Source organism: Biomphalaria glabrata, chromosome 14 (genome assembly GCF_947242115.1).
Source record: "Biomphalaria glabrata chromosome 14, xgBioGlab47.1, whole genome shotgun sequence".
NCBI lineage: Eukaryota > Metazoa > Mollusca > Gastropoda > Planorbidae > Biomphalaria > Biomphalaria glabrata.
Window position 1 is genome coordinate 14653396 of NC_074724.1, and position 19101 is coordinate 14672496.

A 19101-nucleotide genomic window follows, 5' to 3' on the forward strand; every position below is an offset into this window, starting at 1 on the left:
TTAACAATATGTATACACTAACTTGAAACATTTAAAAAGAAGCATTTTGTTAGTTCCAAATGTTTCGGATGTTCTTTCAGATTTGAAGATTATTACATCTTATTTTAAACATCACGCAGGATATGGCGTGGTCAGGATTCAAACCTGGGATAAATGAGACATTTACCGCATGACCAGAAAGCCATCAATCCTTTCTATGTACAAATGTGAAAACCATTTACAAAAATGTCCATTTAATTTAACCATAATATGTCTAATATTAATAATTACCTCACAGGCGCCTTTATGAATTCACATCCTAAATAACTGTTAGCTTCAATATTATCATATAAACATCGATTACTAATTAATTAAATAACTTATTTGTATTTGGTATGAAAATGATTCAGCCAGTCGTGCCTTGAAAGAAATTGAAAGCATACACAGGATGTACAATTAGGATTCTTGGAAGTAAAGAAAAAAAAACTATAACTACAGTTTACTGACAATACTGACCCAGTCATTAATACATTGGAGTGCAATTACCTCAACTTGTATATTTTGTTTGTGCTAACTTTCAAACTTCCTTGATAGAAAACGAAATGCAATGTGTACGTTTTGTTCTCAGCATAGTTTTATCTTTATTTGTGTATACAATTCAAGCATCCAATGATGGTATGTGCAGACATTTATATTGCCAAATTTCATTTCTCTATTAAATGTTCAAAATAAATAGAATTTTTTACATTCCAATTATTCATTGTATGCTATTTAATACAATATTATTTTTATCGCTACAGAATTTGTTATTTAACAAAAACTGTCGAAAGTTATTATCATTAAAACATTTTATAGGTTTTTATCCATCGTTAAATATGCTTTATTATCAACAAGAACATATATCTATGATTTGTCGGTCTAGCATGCTTACACAAAACTCGTTACCAGCAATGAAATATCTACATCACATTCAGCATACTGATCTCGATTGTATGAATATTATCTGAACAAAATTATTAAAGAACATAAATATTTATTGAATTCTTTTTACAATACCTTTATTCAAGACAGAACTTGGACGCTGATCTCAAAAAACGACTCTAACGATTTTTCTATACATTTAACAGTTGATGTATATCGCTGAGGAAAGATTCACCAGCTCGTTGGTCACATCGGGAAAACTCTAGTTTGACCGTTCAAATTTGTCAAGTAAAAAAAAGAATTAATTTAAATTCTTTCCGAAAATTCCGAAAGCAAAGTTGTTATTTTTTCTGACTGAAGAGTTTAATGAGTTAATGTTCAGGAAAATTGTGCGCATCGTCTTCTAAGTCTAGATCTAAAAACATAAATGCTTATCACTGGACTATTATAAAGTGTAATTCTGTACATTCGCTTAGCCAGGATTTGTTCTCGGGGAGAAGGGGTGGGGTAAAGAAAATATTTCCATTGTTTTTAAATGTAACATTCAATAATTTTTAAGAGAAAAACAATCGCTCTTTAAGTTGCATACTTGAGATGTTGTCTTTTTGTTTTAAAAGTATTTTAAAGATTTTCTTATTTAACTCTTGAAATGTATGCAGTTTGTACTATAATTTAAACTAAACAACAAAAATAATGGTTACCTTTGTTGTTTAAAAAAAAATAGTTAACATTTGCTTGCTTTGGCAATGAATGGTCACACAATTAAAAACTATAAGCAACATCACAAGTAACATAGACGACAGCGGCATAAGACCAGGTGCAACACTGACTGAGTACTACATTATTATTTCAAAACTTATCTAAATATACTATTTTAAAATCTCGTTTAGAAAAGGTTGTTAAGTGCATTAATAATACTAATTGTATATTTGGATTTAAAAACAAAAAGGATGGCTGTGAAAAAAATTGCACTTAATTCTAGCAAAACTTGTATTCAGTGGTTTTCAAATAGTTTATACAAACTCAAACAAAGTTGACTACGTCCTATTGAAGTTTCTAAATGAAGATTGCTGATTAAAACTGTTTATACTTTTTTTTATTTATTCATTTCAATCCAGCTTCACATAAGTCTTGCGCCCTGCATAAAGATTATATCACTCAGGTCGAGAAAGTCGGGACTGCAGTAGACTATTCTATATGTCTTCCTCGAACTTCTAAAGCAGGCCAATCGGAACTTAATATAACATATAATGATGTCTTGATACCGAGAGATGAGAAAACTGCTGATGTTTACTTTACTTCGACTGCTCTAGATCAACCTTCGAATTCATTGAACTTCACACTGCATATCCGAAACTTTACGGTGTACAACTTTGGAAACTCTACAGTTCAAATATTTTTTGGAGAAAGTTTAGAAACAGATTTGACACTTGTGATCAAACCTCCAGGTTTGTACACTGCAGAGGCGTAGCTAGAAATCAGTCATCATTTGGGGATCTTAGGGAGCCCTTGCATTTGGAGTAATATTTTATATTTAATGTAAAAACACTCATTGGGGTCTCCTCAAGTGGGGGGCCGTTTTCAAATTATCCCCTTCCCTCGTGCACCCTACCTACGCCTCTGGTACTCTTTACGACTTACACTTAAAAAGAACTACTTCGTAAAGCTAAAAATAATGTTCAATCATTTACACTTGTATAATAAAGTTAGTTCACCTTTTTTCAGGAGAATATTCACTAAAAATGTATACAAAAAAAGAAGATGAAAATGAAGTGGTGGTGGTATGTGAAGCGAATTGGTTCCCTAAGATGATTGAAATAAAAGATAAATTAACTAACAAAGTGTTGGCAACCTTAAATAATTCTTTGAATCAGGTCGAGAAGAAAACTGCCAATTATCAAAACGTGCTCCCACCTTGCAGAAATGAAGATGTATACGTCTGTCTAGTGACAGATTTCCAAAACAACGTCAAACATGTGGAGCATGTCAATAAAAGACGTCTGTGTAAGTACTTATATAAAACATTGTTTATGCTTCACATTTTTTTTACACGCACTAAACAAGCATCACATAAAGAATAACACTATTAGGCTTGTGATAATTTTTTTAAGAATAGCTTAAATTAGGCAAAGTTATATTAATTAGTTTGGATCATTTATGTATTTAAATTTGAAATAGATCTAGACTAACAACAATAAATCTGAATGATTACAAATAGTTTTATCAATTGTTTTTGTTTGGTGCAGTTTCATACTTTAGATTTCTCAATGAACTATGATCTTTTCACGTGTCCGAACCAGTTGGAAAGGGGTAGAGTGAGAAAGAAGGGGTATCTGGGTGATCGCTTTTTAAATTCATTTTAAAAAAGTAAATGAACTGAATTTGAACTCGAGGGCTAAGAGCTCCTCAGCTTCCTCACTAATCACTCTGCCAGCTAAATCCTTATGAAAGAAATTATAGTTATCTATTGTTAACGTCAAACTTAAAAGAGGCGACCTACAAAATATATAGGGGCTAATTTAACTTATACCACCACATCAGTCAAGTACAATTTCTTTCCCTTGTTCGAGATAACAAAATTATTAAATACAAATAATTAATTAATTAATTGGTTACATTTTTTCAATTATTTCTTGTATTGTCAAGTAAAAGCGTGATCCGAAATTGGGTGTGGAAGAAATAATGTGTACAAACTTAAACATTTTTACAAGACAGAGAGATAGAGTGAGTTGATATGAGCTTTGTAAAAAGTATATATATATATCATGGCATAGGTATTTTGTATTCTTCTTTTTATCCAGATATTCAAATATCTGTTATCGAATTCTAAGTATAGAAATATAATTCAACATTTAGATTAATTATTTCTTCATTTTGACAGAATATGTTGTGCCACAAATATACCTTCTAACATCATGTTCTTGACTTGTTTTACAAAAGGTGCTGTGAAATTTTGTGATGGACAAACACAGTCCCAAAGTTTGAATGCGACTATTGGAAAATCTCTGAATTTCTCCGTTTGTTTAAATCTTAGCCAAGACTTCATTGTTAATATTTCGACAAAGATAAACAATGTATCGTACAAAGAGACTCAAGCTATCTCAAGTAACAAATCTATAATACTTTATTTCTACATAAATGAAATGCTTGAACGTTACATCGGGAATCATACGCTTAGTATTTCTACTTCGAATTCTAGTCGAGACGAGGAACTGAATAAAAACATTGAATTTAACGTTTATGGTAAGTAGACTAATTTGTTTATTAAAGAATGTATGAAACTTAATTATTGAGAATAAATACATATATGTACATATACCACGTGTTATGATACATATTTAATTCAAATTTCTGTAGTAATCTTAAGACCAAAAGAGTAGATAGAATCAGACAGGAAATACGCCATGTTTAACGTTAAAAAGCTCCCCTTTCAGACCTTGTGGTCTATAGGGCAGAGGATGTAAAGGTCATCTGCTTTTGTGGCCTATTGTTAACGAGGGTGTCATGTAGCCAGCACAACGATCAACCGCCTTTACTTTTCCCCAACTCATGTCAGGTACACATTAGAGCTGGGAGGCGCTCAAAGATGAAATAAAAATTACAATCTTTTCCAGGATTTGAATCAGGGACCCCCTGTTTGGAAGCCGTGCGCCATGTTTAGAGACGCTAATAAGAGTGACAACAAAGACGCCTAGATCAGGAGACTCCACAAACATTTCCACTATTAGTTAAAGATGATCTGAAAAGCTGATTAGCTGTGTGCACTGGCTTGTGTGTTATAGTTCTTGATTGGCGCACAACATGGACTTATTAACAGTGCTCTAGAGATTAAAATATTATTAGTAGTAGTATTACTATTATTATTATTATTATTATTATTATTATTGTTATTATTATTATTAGTCTCACTGTTAAGGAAGAATATAGCTACAGTGGAGACGCGGTAGCTGAATTGTAAAGCGCTTGGATTTCGAAATGAGGGTCTTGCGTTCAAATCTTGATGTAGACTGATCTTTCCAATTGTTGAATTTTAGTCCACTCATCTGTCAAGGGAAATGGTCGTTGTGCTGGCCTAGTGACACCCTCGTTAAACTTGGACCTTAGAATGATATGACCTAAAAATTATCTTAAAGACTGAAAGGAGAACATTTTTTTTTTGATATTGCAGAACATATTTATGAAGCAGTAATCAATGACTCTGTACTCCTACATCTACAGTTTGAAGAAAAATTGTTTGCAACTTTCTCTTTTTTTAATTAACATTTTTAAACTTTAAATACAAACAATTTTTATTAAATACAATAATGTTTCATCAGACCAGTATGAATATGAAACAAATCAACCTACAATAGAAATACATGCGCTTAAAAATGGTAAGTTTATTTAACTTTTCCCCCTAGATTAATGTTTGTTGATTTATAATACTTTTTTTTAAGTATAAGAAACCCCCTAGTATTTGGTTTTAGAATTATTCCCAATGATATATAAATGGAGTCAATAAAATATTGCTTTAACTCTCTCTCTCTCTCTCTCTCTCTTTCTCAAACACACTCTTTACCTTTTCCTGTGTGGTTCTCTTAATCTGATTTCCTACAATTTTATGTTGTTCTATTAAGCTTTAAAAGACTAAATTTCATTATTTTTTTTTCTGTTAACACATGAAAAGGTACCGAGTCAAAAAAAGTCTTACCTTACGAAGGTAATCACAACATTTCTTTTCATTAGACCTCTATATGTTATCTATATCTGTATTAACACACTCTGTCTGTCTGCCTCGAACACGTTATTTCTCCTACACCCAGTCTCGGTTCAAGCTGAAACTTTACAATTATTTATTGTACCTTAAAAAAATTAATTAATATAAAAAACAGCCAGTTATTTAATTATTGTTAATTGTTCATTTTATTTGATATCATAAAAGGGAATAAATGTAACTTATTGAGAGATGTTGCAGTATATGTGGAGCTATTCCCCACATAACGTTTTGTAAATTTTTTCTCCCTCTTCCCGTTCTCGGATCAAGTTGAAATTTTTTGCATATTTATTTACAGTCGACAATGCACGAATCAAAAAACATTTTTAAAATTTTGCTTGTTTGAAAATTCCGTTTTTCAGCTGGCAAATTCACGGGAACTGGAACCTGGACAGGAATCTTCAAAACGGCTCAAACAATTTTCATAGAAATTTGACAGTTGATGTTTATCTTCGGGAAAAGAAATACTAGATAATATGCCCCCTCTAGGAAAACTCTAGTTCAACCGTTATATTACAAAAATATTCTTCTAATATTAAGTTACGTCTTGGCAAATGTATATTAACAGTCCATTCACCGGGTATTTCCATATGTAGGTCTTATTCATTAAAGATTGAAATAAATACACATTCAGGAACATTTTGAGCGCCATCTTGTGATTCTTCATGTACAGTCTTATCATTACAATGTTATATACTCTTGAGTGGATTTATACATTCGCGGAGGGAGCCAGACCCAAGGGCCGCCCAAGACTAACCTACAGAGATGTCAGCAAGCGAGACATGAGAACCATGAGCATTGAACAAAGTATGTGGGAAGAGACAGCCCAAGACTGGACAGCACGGAGACAGACTGTACGTGCTGATATGAACTTCTCTGAGAGCAAAAGAAATGAAGCTGCATCAACCATGAAAAAGAAAAGAAAGTCTCAAAACAAAACCAAAGCCAATGGCGCATCCATTGTCTTCCGAGACAGAAGAGCCATACAAACTCTTGAGTGGATTCATACATTCACATGACCATAATTTTTTTCGTGGTGAGGGGGTTAATGGGGCGGGATAAAAAATATTTCTTTTTTAAATCTAACATTTATTCATTCACTAGTTATTAGAGTAAAATGATCGCCATGATGAATAGTCAACACATTTTTAGAGGCATTGTCCTTTTACGACTTCGTTTTCTGTTACTCGTTGTCGTAATAATGTGTCACCAATAACTGCATCTTTTAGTACAGTCCAAAATACACAAGAATTTTTCCAACAATAACAGAGTCCTGGTTACACTTTATTTAGTATATATAGATCTCGAATGCATGTAGATACCTTTTACTTTGTTTAACATTCATATATGTACATAGCAATAATTACACTAAACATACAAGTCTTAAACACTTCGGACTAGGATACTATTGTAAAAAAATCACACGAGGGTATAATATGTATATATTTTGCACTATATAGCAGGTGTAATGAAAGCACAGTTTTCTATATTCCTTTACGTCTGGTCCATTGTTAGTTACGTTCATGTGTTAAAGGTGTTTTCCCATCTGTTTTATTTTTCATCCATCTCGATAGTCATTAGAATTTAAATTAAACCATGAAAAACAATTACAGTTCTTTTTAATTAATTAATTCAAATGAAATAAACCACATTTTCTTTCCCACCAATGCAGAGACTGATGAGAATACGGAAGCCAATACACATGTATATATCCTCGGTATTACTGCCTCTGTGCTACTGGTAGCTATTCTTCTATACATTCTTATCTTGTTCAAAAGAGGTAAATACACATTAGCAATCACCATTTCTATTCACGTTTTATTTGCTTTAAGAACAAATTTGTCACATTTTTTTTTCTGTATTTGATGTCTTCAAAAAGTTTTCCTATTGTAGAAATAATACCTCTCACGTTTCTACTTTTACTTAAAGCTCTATTTAAAAGGAGAATCCCCGAAAGGTAGGAGATTCAAATACCTTTCAATAAAAATTAGTTTAACCTCTTTACTCTTAGTAATCTTTGCATAATTCTATTATATTATAGTGCACTACTTAACTCTGAATAATAAGATTTAGTCTAGTTTTATTGTATTAAAATTTTTACAAAGCTAATATCCACTCACAATGTTTGTCTATCTGGTAAAAAGTTTGTATAAGTTATTTCTCTAACACCCAATCTCGGATCAAGCGGAAATTTCTTTTACCTGGCAACAGAAAAGCAATAAGTAAAAAAAGCCAATTAGTTAATTAACTATAGGTATTTTTGTTTATCTCGAACATGGGAAAGAAATTGTACTTGACTGATGTGGTGATATAACTTGAATCAGCCCCTATATACTTTGTAGGTCGCCACTTTAAAGTTTGACGCTAAGAAAAGAACTATAAAACTTTATATTTTCATAAAGAATTTACTTAATTAGCTATTAGTGAATATTTTATTTGGTATCTCGAAATAGGTAAAGAAATTGTACTTGAGTGAAGTGGTGATATAAGCTGAGTCAGTCCCTTTTATAGGTCGCCGCTTTTTTTATTATTATTATTATAGCTTTTATATAGCGCTACTTTCATGCTTATAGCATGCTCAGAGCGCTTTTGGTCCAAACTCATTTGTGGACCGGTGGGGGGGGGGGGGAAGGGGGTATCTAGGAGTTCGTTTTCCGTGCTGCCTTTAGGCGCTCAGTAAACACAACTCTGCCCGAGTCGGGTGTCGAACCTCAAGCCCCCTTCTAGGTAGCCAAGCCAAGCCAAGTTCAAGCGCACTTGGCCTCTCGACCACGCTTGAAATAAACAATACATGGCTATAGAATCTTTAGGAGGCCTAAGTTAGGAGCTCGAATTCAGATCGTCCCACTTTTATTTTATTTTTTTTTTTAAAAAGCTGTACTATTCACCCAGATGTCCCTTTAATTCTTCTCCTTCCCCCAAATCCCAACTGGTCCACAGAAGTCATAGGATTAGAGCGTATTGAAAAATTAAAAAAAAGCTAAAAGCTCTAAATAGTGCTAAACAAAAGAATTGGTAAAAATATTTCTTATCGCTCAGGTGTTGATGTTCTAGATCTTTTACAAATTTAATTGCATGGCTGTTCTGAATCACACACCACATTGGCAACGAACCATGCTGAGAAATACTCCCTTAGAATACGGAAGAGGAAGCGGGCAGTGAGTTGTAAGGTCGCCTTGCCCCCGTACAAGGACACGGCAGTTCCAGCTCCTGCGTCATCGTGGTTGCCGTGTGGGGTGGCCAGAAAGAAATGGTTTTTGGTTACGGTTTTAAAGGCTAAGTGACCAATGTAGAAATAGATACTAGACGCCACCCTCCACCTGGCGAGCCTAGTAGCCACTGCAACTGACTCACAAGGTTAGGTATGGAGGTGAAAAGCCTGGTGGTCGGTGCGCTAGAGGTAACAGCGTGTCACAGACGTTGACAGGTCTCGGGGCCAGTGTTTCCGGAAACAAAGGTATTGCACAAAGTCGCCGCGCCGACGGCATTACTTTCGAACGTTGAAAGGAACGATCTCTAAACGTCCTCTCTCTTAGGGGAAGCAGGCAGTGCCGACTATGGTTCAGCAGCCTTGGGCACCAGTCCTGGGTATCAAGCTATTGCCCTAACGATAGAGCAGTCCGATTATCTAACATGCAACCAGTTTGCGATCCCCCCCCCCTTCGGGGGCAACAGATTCATGGCTGTTCTGAATGATACAATTACTTTTTGTATAAGCTTTGTTTTTTAAGTATTTTTTTTAAAAAGTTTTTCTAGTTTAAATTTTAATATTTTCTAGCGACTACAACATTGAGGAGAGGTACAGAAACAGTAAGTACATCTGGATTTGAACTAACAGTACACAGCGGCTACGCCCGCTGAATTGTTGGCCGGAATATCCCCGCCCACTTATTTTTAATTATATTGTAACAAATGGGCCTCATTCTAACGACCAACCTTATAGACTTTTTTAGCCCCTGAATTAGTGTAAATGTTACAATAAAATTTCACGGCCCACTCTTTCTTTCCTTCTCTATCTCTCTCTTTCGCTCTGAGGAACCCCCAATTTTTTTTATTTGCGAAACGTATTTTCTCCCACATAGAATTTTAACTTGATTCGGAAAGACCCGCTTCATACTTTGGGCCCGTTAATTTTAGTAGCCCTTTTACTTATCCTCTCCCCCCTCCCCGCCAACAACAACAACAACAAAAAAAAAAGCTAGCCCTTCGTAGCAGTTCCCGTTCTTGGTATTTGGTTCTCTCTAAATAAAATAAAAAAAAAGAAATAGGTATTAGGTTTTATTAATTTCAATCGTCTATTTGCCCCCTTTTCAATGTAGCGAAAGGACAAAAGATCTAGATTTATCTCTTCAATACTATTAGGATTAATTATTAGTTATTATGTTGTTGTTTTTTACAGTGATACAAAGTGCCATTTTTTACTCCCTCTTTTTCTCTCTCTCAAACACAGAAAAACAAAGACTCTAGATCAATTTATTAATCAAAGAAGCAATGTGCTTCGATTAATCAGATCTGACTTTAATTCATTTCTCTTAATTCTATGTTAATAGAACAGTTAAACAGAGCTAGTATATCTAGATCTTTGAAATATTTTCTGTCTCTCTGTCTCTCTCTCTCTCTCTCTTTTACAGTCTCTGTAATTGTTTCTTTTTGTGAGTGAATGTGCTTCTGTGTATTACAGTTTTTGACTAAATTTTATACTTTTTTTTTTCCTTCTTACATATCAAACAGTAAAAACAAAGAGAGAAACAGTGAAAGAAAGAGTTACAGGGATAAAGAAAGAAACAGGTTATCTCAATGTCAGAATAGCACAGCTTGATTCTTTTCATCAATTATTGCATCCAGACGATACCACTAGGACTTCTAATGAACATGTGTACACGAATTCTATAGTACTAGACAGTGATCTAACTGAGACGTCATTAGGGGACAGCTCAGTACGTATAACAAAACATTTTTTTTTTAAATACATCCACATAATCAAAGTAATTCGTCTAATTCTCTTTGTAAAGAATACTAGTGGACCTAATACTGTTCATTGAGGTACATTTGAGTTTAGTATTATTGGTGTTTAAATAAATTTATTATTACAGTTTGTTCTCTCCCTATCAGAAAATCCTTAATCCTCTGATGATAAGCATCATCAATGCAAAAATATTTCAATTTTTTAGCGGCCCCCGAAATTAGTTTTGTGTGAAATGTCTGTCTGTCTATCCGTCTGTCCGTACGTCCCGATTAGATCTCTTAAACTAGAAAAGATAGTGAAAATCCGACATCACAATATTTTAGACCATTCAAAGTTCTGATGCAACGGCTACTTTTTTCTTTTCTGAAAGCGAAAAATCTAGTTTTTTAAATCACTTTTGCAAGCAGTTTTTTCATAAAAATACACCACTTTTACAACTATTAACTATTAAGCACTCAAACACTTAACGCTCTTTATTAGGGGAGATGACCGTTTTCCATTTTTTTAACACATTTATGCAAACAGTTGTAGATTTTTGTTATAAATGTTTGTTTTTATATTTGTATTCTTAAGTTATGTAAGTTCTGTTATAATAAATACTATAATTACACACAAACAAATGTTTACTAATTTTTTAAAGAAAAAAAATATATTTAGTATGCATTATAAGTTAGACACAATTTAAAACGAATAGCTATCTTGTAAACAGCATTTTGTTGTAGTTTAGTATAACACATTATACGGCACACACAAAAATATTCTTTTTCTTGAGGATTCGAATAAGTGAGTGAGCCTTTTCAAAAGAATTAGATTAATTATAAGACATCAGTTAGGCCAGGGGAGGCGCGGCGGCTGAGTGGTAAGGCGCTTGGCCTCCGAACCGGGAGTCCCGGGTTCTAATCCTGGTGAAGACTGGGATTTTTAACTTCGGAATCCTTGGGCGCCTCTGAGTCCACCCAGCTATAATGGGTACCTGACATTAGTTGGGGAAAAAGCAATGGCGGTTGGTCATTGTGCTGGCTACATGACACCCTCGTTAACCGTAGGCCACATAAACAGATGAACTTTACATCATCTGCCCGATAGATCACAAGTTAACATCTAATTTACATTCGCTTTCACTTATCCTTTGATCTGCTGGACCGTTGGGGCACTACACAAGATCTGTCTACCTTCTTTTTCCATTCTTATCTGTCATTTGTTTTTTATATAATTTCATTCGGATGTTCTTTCTGAAAATATTGAAGCCTGCCTGGGTGGACCACTTCGGGGCCGATTTGGAGTTTGTGTTTCCACACAAGCTGTCTTTGTAACCTTGTTAAGCGATTTATTTGGGGTAAACTTTATCAAAGCCTATTGTCACGGGTGAAGGTGTGTATGTGTGTATAATCTATTTTTACCTTAGAGCTAATCACCGGAAGTGTGTTAGTTGTCAAAAGTAGAGAGATCAGTTTGAAATACATGCCGTAAAGATCATTAAATTTTGTATTGTATTGATCAAGTTGTTTAATTGTTATATTAGATAATTACAGCGGAACCTTGGGACACCTAGACTCATCGGGAAGGTAGTTGTCAGAGAGTCATAATTAATATATAATAGGAAAGCTGTAACACCTATGATGCATACAATCTACATATATAGTGGTAACACTAAGTGAAACAAAGTAGTAATAAATGATATTTGCTTTTGAAACTGCACATTACCCACTTTTTAACACTTCCTTAGGTTTGTTTATTGATGATAAACTTGACTAGTGTTGAGATATAGACAAATACATTGTTTAAATAAAAGCTGAGTGGTTGCATATTCTGCGTCTCTGCAATGATTATGGTTGAAGCGAGAGTGGTTGTCTATGGAATGGGCTGGAGACATTACTCAAAAAAAAAAAAAAAAAAAGAACATATGTTTTGGATGGCGGAGAGGGTTACTGGATGGTAGAGTGACAAGTCTATCTTTACTTATATTGCTGCCAGTTTGAGAGTCCCTGTCCTGGCCATTACTGTCCTTTCTTACACCAATTTTAATTCACAAGTTCTTCTCATGAAAAAAATAATTAGAACTTCCGTTATTTATGTCCCTTATATATTTTTTTTGAGAACTTATCTCAAATGTGTATCTATTCTACATTAACATGCTTGATCGTTCTAATAATAAAATCAATATTTTCAAAAACAAAAATTCTTCGCACATACGTGAATCATGTATTAAATAAACTTCCCTAGTTAATAGTTGCATTACAACATATTGGTTTACCATAGTATTTTAAAAACCTTTACATAGCTTGTAAAAATCAAGATATCATTTTAAATCTAGAATTTACTTATATTTTATGTCTAAATAGGCCTACGTGTTCAATTGTCAAACTGATGTGTTAATTTACACTTCGGATCGTATCTCACAATAAAAATGTTATAACTTTTTTTTTTCGTTTTTTATTATTTTTAGGAGAGTGGCAGATATGTGTCATCAGAAGGACTCATTTACGTCACTCTAACGAAAGAGGGCCTATTGAAAAGACCATTAGTACTGGAAAAAGAAAACTCTCAAGAAAAAATTATTTACGCTTCACTTGACATGAACCGAACAGGCAAAACGTCCTTTGGAAAACACAAGCAAAGAAAACACTAGTTTTGAAATATAAATTTTAGAATTTTACCATTATTATCATAATCTATCCGTTACTTTTGTCGTAGGGGTGCAGTGACAATTCACGAAACTTAAACCCTCTACTTCTCCTGGTCAGCAGCTTTGCACGATAACACAAGAGAGGCAGTCATTTCTAGTACGTTGTCCAGCCAGATTTTCTTCTGACCACTCTTTCTTTGTGCTATATCCCTCTAACTTTAACGATGACTTTTGACAGTGAGTCATGTCTTTGCAGGGGGCGCTGTGGCTGAGTGGTTAAGCGCTTGGCTTCCGAACCTGAGGTCCTGGTTTGAAACTCGGTAAAGAATGGGGTTTTGAATTTTAGAATTTTTAGGGCGCCCCTGAATTTATCTAACTCTAAGGGGTACCTGACTTTAGTAAAGGCCACCAAGCTCATTAAATGTTCAACAAATAAAATGCATGACCATAACATTCTCTGCCCTAGAGATCTCAAGGTCTGAAAGGAAAACTTTACTTTTACTTTCAATGTCTTGCAATATAGCCGAGCCAGACCAACTTAGAAGTTTAGTCAATAATAGAAATGAAATCATTGTCAATTTTATAAGAAATTGGTTTGCATCCACTGGCCCCTCAAATTATCAGCTTTACTTTGTTTTCCTTTGGCTATTGAAAGATTTCAATTATTTATTTTTCTCATAATAACGAAGTTTAAGGGTTATAAGTATTTGATTACTTACAATACTTGGCAGTAACATACTTTATTCATAATTTAATGCAATGTTATTTCATCGATAACTTTTCATTGATATTAATAATGAAATGGGTCATTAAAAAATTCAAAACGTGGTTGTAGTCTGTGTAGTGGAAGATTTAGAAAAGGCAACCATAAAAAAAAAAACATTTAAATACTCAATACAATTGTAAGGCTGATATCGCTACACAATATAAAATTTAGATTTCAATATAAAATCGAATAGAATAAAAATAGATCTGAAAACTTCTGGATGGTAAGCTCATACTGTCCTCGAGAGAATAAAATTGTGGCGAGTGGCTTACATCGCTTTGCTGATTTATGTTCCAATCTCTACTTGACCTCTCTTGTGTCTGTTGAGCGCCCAAATGAATCAAGGAAACTTTTTCGCTCCCCCCCCCTCCCACATGTCCTAAAAGAGCTGAAATCAGAGCTTACTGAGTATGCTGGAATAGAGTGATGATAGAATTGACATACAAATTGCTTGAAAAAAAGTCAAGACAATTGTACATTCAAATACATTTTATATAACTGTAATATTGAAATTCTCTCTCAAAGGCAAGTCTCTAGTATTTGAGAAAAAAAAATGAGAGAATTGAATTCCATTACACATGATTGTTAAGATAATTTTTCTATTAAAAATTATAAATTGTACGATTTAATTGGGTTTTTAAAAAATGAAATTTACGTATAATCAACTCTCAAATGCATTTAATAACCCACATCTCTGTATTTGTTTGATACAAAATATTAAATATTATTATAATGTTATTACTTTTGTGTTGTTCTTTGTTAAGATTGTTAAGATAAATTCTGTATTAAAAATTACAATTTGTACGATTTTATTGTTTTTTTTTTAAATGAAATTTACGTATAATCAACTCTCAAATGCATTTAATAACCCACATTTCTGTATTTGTTTGATACAAAATATTAAATATTATTATAATGTTAATACTTTTGTGTTCTTCTTTTGAAATATTTACCATATTCCAAACCAGAATCATCTCGCGAATATAAATAATATAATAAAAGGCTATAATTATATTATAGACTGTACAACCGGCACAAGGTGAATCTAACTACATTTTAAAAATAAATGATCAAGTGCTAGTACAATATGGTCTTTGAGTCAACAACATCAAGGTAACTCTTTTACGTAACTACATTCAAGCCTCCATCGTCTTCCTTCCCTCCACCAAGCACCTCTACCCACTAAGATTGCAGTAAATTTATTTCTAACTTCTTACAGAATAAATAATATTTATTGTTAATGTACAAAAATTGTGTCTCCTATTTTCTAGAATGCAGTTTTGTCTTTAAAGTAAAACATTCATTAGACCACTTCAAGAACATTTGAAGGGTTATAGTATGTGTTAGTTGAACTTGGTAAGCAATCTGCTGATTGAAGTATAATCCTTTTACACTAGATACATTGCGCTTACGATAAACTTTCATGCCTATTTTATTATAGATAAATGTTTATATGTATTTATTTCAAACCAACATAAAATGAGCTTCACCATATATATCTTACTTTGTCATAGTCACTAACAATTTGCACACCACACTAATTATAAATACATATAAGAAACAGAAAAAGGCTTATAATATATATATATATATATATATATATATATATATATATATATATATATATATATATATATATATATATCATCATTGAGTTAAAGACAAAATGTAATGGAAAAGTAATACCTACCAAATATCACAAAGGTTAACCAATCAACCCTTCTGTATGAACACTTGACGTTTTGTGGTACATTCGTTTTTAGATCATTATTTTAAAAAAGATGTAAATGAAATAAACTCAGCACTTTTTGTGTTAAATATATGCAATGAAATGTGTGTGTGTGTGTAATAGACACCAAGAACGTTCTGTTCCTTGAAATAAATAGAACTCATAATGTACTTAAAACTTTTCTGACTTCATTTCAATTGAACTACATATTTTCGATTTCTTTTTTAAACCTCAATCAGAGATCACATAGTATAATGTAATAAAATGAGCCATTGTCATGCCTTGCTATCTATAATAATAATAACAATAATATAAGGGTAGATGGACTAAATCTATTCCTATGGCCGTTGTTTAACGAGAGTATCATGTGGTCAGAACAACGACCAATCGCCCTTACTTCCCCTGACGTATGTTAGGTATTCATAGAAGAGTAGACTCACAGGCGTTCTAAAAATAAATATTCATGTTGATTTATTGATATAACCAATCTGTAACAGCATCAGATGGAGACAGTGACCAAGAAAGCCATGGAAAGTGAAAGAACATGGGTCTCAGCCCAGGAAAAAAAACATGCAATACAAAAAATGGTCAGCTTCTCTACCACCGAAGCAAAAGCCACCTTAACCTGCGCTATTTGTGGACGGGAGTGTCTTTCCACAGCCACATAAGGAAGTATGCGAGATGAACTGTATTCGTTCTACGACAGAAGGAGGCCAACAATCTGTAACAGGCCCTCTTTCGTTTTATCTGTCTCCTCTCTATTTCTGATCTATTACATCCTGTCTCTGTCTGTCTTCCTCCGCTTATTGCAATAATTACATCAACTCACTCTGTCACGTTATTTCTACAAGGCCCATTAATGGATCAAGTGGAAACTTTAAATAATTATTTATTGTAACAAATAAATCATAAATCAATTAAAAAAAAGAATTAGTCAATTAAATAATATGTATTAACTTTTTTATTAGATACCAACAAAGGAAATTAATCCTTCAGTATTCTTCTTCTTCTTCTTCTTGGAACTGTCAGGTAGAGTTGAGCCTTCGGCTCTTGGAACTCTAAGCAAGCAAAAGTGAACAAGAGCTCCCTTTCACCGGCCTGAATGAGAACAGTCTACACTGTTTTGACTGACGGTGGGCCAGACTCGCGGCAAGAGGCCACGTACACTAAGACCCCTGCCATTTTCCTTTTCTATACCAGGCTAAACTGTGCGGGACACGCCATTTATGTAACGGCCCCTTGAGGAACAGCGCCTGGATTGTGACAAGGTTGTGGGAGCTTTTTTACAACTCCGCGCAGTGCAATGAGGATGCTCTCGAACCCCCTTAGGCACCCCCACGGGAGTCTTGTTTCGCTACCTTTTAGCCTAATCGTTTCCTCCTACGATCGTTTCCACCCGGGCGCCACTATAAGGCAGGGTAGCACGCCCAGGCTTCAGTATTCAAATATATCGTATTTGTACACATTAACTCTCTCACACCCATTATCAGATCAAGTTGAAATTGTAAACTAGTATGTATTGTTCCAAACAAAAACTAAATAACAAAATAAGTATTCAATTAATTATTGGCAAGTAATTATTTTGTTGGGTATCGAAAAGGGAAATTATTTTTTTTTACTGACAACTTTAGTTGTAAGTGCGGAGTTCTTCTCCTGAACAAAGCTTTTTTTTTTTTTTTATATTTTGCTTGTTTTTTTTTTTTTTATTCATTTCACTGTCTGCATTTTTAAAAACCACTTAGCAATAACAAAGAAACTTTTTCAAGCAGAGACTGAAACTAATGAGTCATCTCACTTGAACCAGAATCTCTAGTTTTAATTGTCATAGCTCACAAACAATTTGCTTACAAATAAAGTGTTACCCAGTGTTTCTCAACTATGTGATCCAACAACCACATGAGATGAAACACTGAAGCTTGTCAAACATTCAATGTCATTGAGTTACATGTATGTTGTAAAGGGTGTAATCTTGCTTGAGTCATCTTTATGTCAAATAATAATAGGTCTTTTAGTCAGTCTCGGATCAAGTTAAAATGTGTACAATTTTTCATTGGCATGGAAAAGACATAATAAATAAAAACTATATTTGTCCTTTAGCTATCTTGAACGTAGAGTAATTCTTTTCTCTAATACCAAAAAAAGGAAGTTAATCTTTAAGTATACACAGACTTGGGTAAATATGTAGGGCTTTTACAGGAACAAATTATTAAACACGTGATTTCTCCGACACCTATTCTCGGATCAAGTTGAAAATTGAAACAATTATTTATTGTACCTAACAAAACATGAACCAGTTAGTCAATTAATTTTTGGCAATTATTACTTTTTTATCGAATGATGGAAATACATCCTTTTTTTTTAAAGGAGTTCTTTTCCTTTGTTATGTTTTTTTTTTAATAGGATTTATTTTACCAATTAGACGAGAAGAAAGTAACAGTAAAATGCTGAAAGGCTTTTAGTTTTTATGGCGATAACAGTACAAAGCTCTACTATAAAAATATATTTGCTAAAATATTTGCATGTGCTTAAACATTATTAATAACGTCTATTTTTGATAATATCTCCAGCAATCCAAAGTCAACAAAAATGTGAATTTGAAAATAATCATATATAATGCTGGCTTCTAACTATTAGCCTGTCGAACATTCATGTGTAGGCCCTTTATAGGTCTAGAAACTCTTCTGAAGCATATTTGTATTTCTGTTCTTACATCAACTAACTTTAAATAGAGATAAACTGATCCACAAATATGAATAATACAAAAAATGGTGTCGAGGAGGGGGGGGGCAGTTAAATACTTATTTTGAAATTACTCCAATGTCATCTTTATATATTCTAGAAAATATCTATGTCTTGTCTTGTTTTTTTTTTAGGGTGTAGTAGTATAGTCTCATCAAGTTACATGACATCTGCAGATTCAGAACTTTCTTTTAGGTTTAATTGAACACACTAACTTGATACGCTTTCAAGAAAAAAAAAAAGCTTAGAATATAGTTTCGTAGAAATTAATACATTTAAACCTTAGTTAAAGTCCAGCGATGAGAAAACAATAAAATATCAATCAATAAATCAATAGTGCAAATAGCACAATTACAACTTGACAGACATAGAATATTATTGTTGAATGAAGAAAATAAAGTAGAGATATTGATGATCTATCTATGTACATGCGTACATACTTTATATGGCTCCTTGTGTCTCGAAAGACAAAGGATGCGCCAAGGTGATTCAATGGCTTTGGATTCGTCTTGAGACGGGGTAGAATCTGGTGTGATTGATCAAGCCGATTCTGGAGCGGGAGAGTTTGCCACAGTTCGTGCATGTATTTGCATCTGACTTAGGGCTTGCTGACAGGGCAGCT

The 19101-nt window shown here is 33.4% G+C and overlaps 1 protein-coding gene across 1 annotated transcript; it reads left to right on the forward strand.

Moving 5' to 3' along the window:
• The first annotated feature begins 521 nt into the window (after positions 1-521).
• Positions 522-14866, forward strand: LOC129922666 (uncharacterized). Its single transcript, XM_056009377.1, has 11 exons — positions 522-654; positions 2019-2348; positions 2626-2904; positions 3841-4143; positions 5217-5273; positions 5567-5599; positions 7326-7433; positions 7583-7610; positions 9432-9463; positions 10385-10590; positions 13066-14866. Exons 1-11 carry the CDS (start codon positions 582-584, stop codon positions 13246-13248), a joined length of 1632 nt encoding a protein of 543 aa, XP_055865352.1. The 5' UTR covers positions 522-581; the 3' UTR covers positions 13249-14866.
• Positions 14867-19101: the final 4235 nt, after the last annotated feature.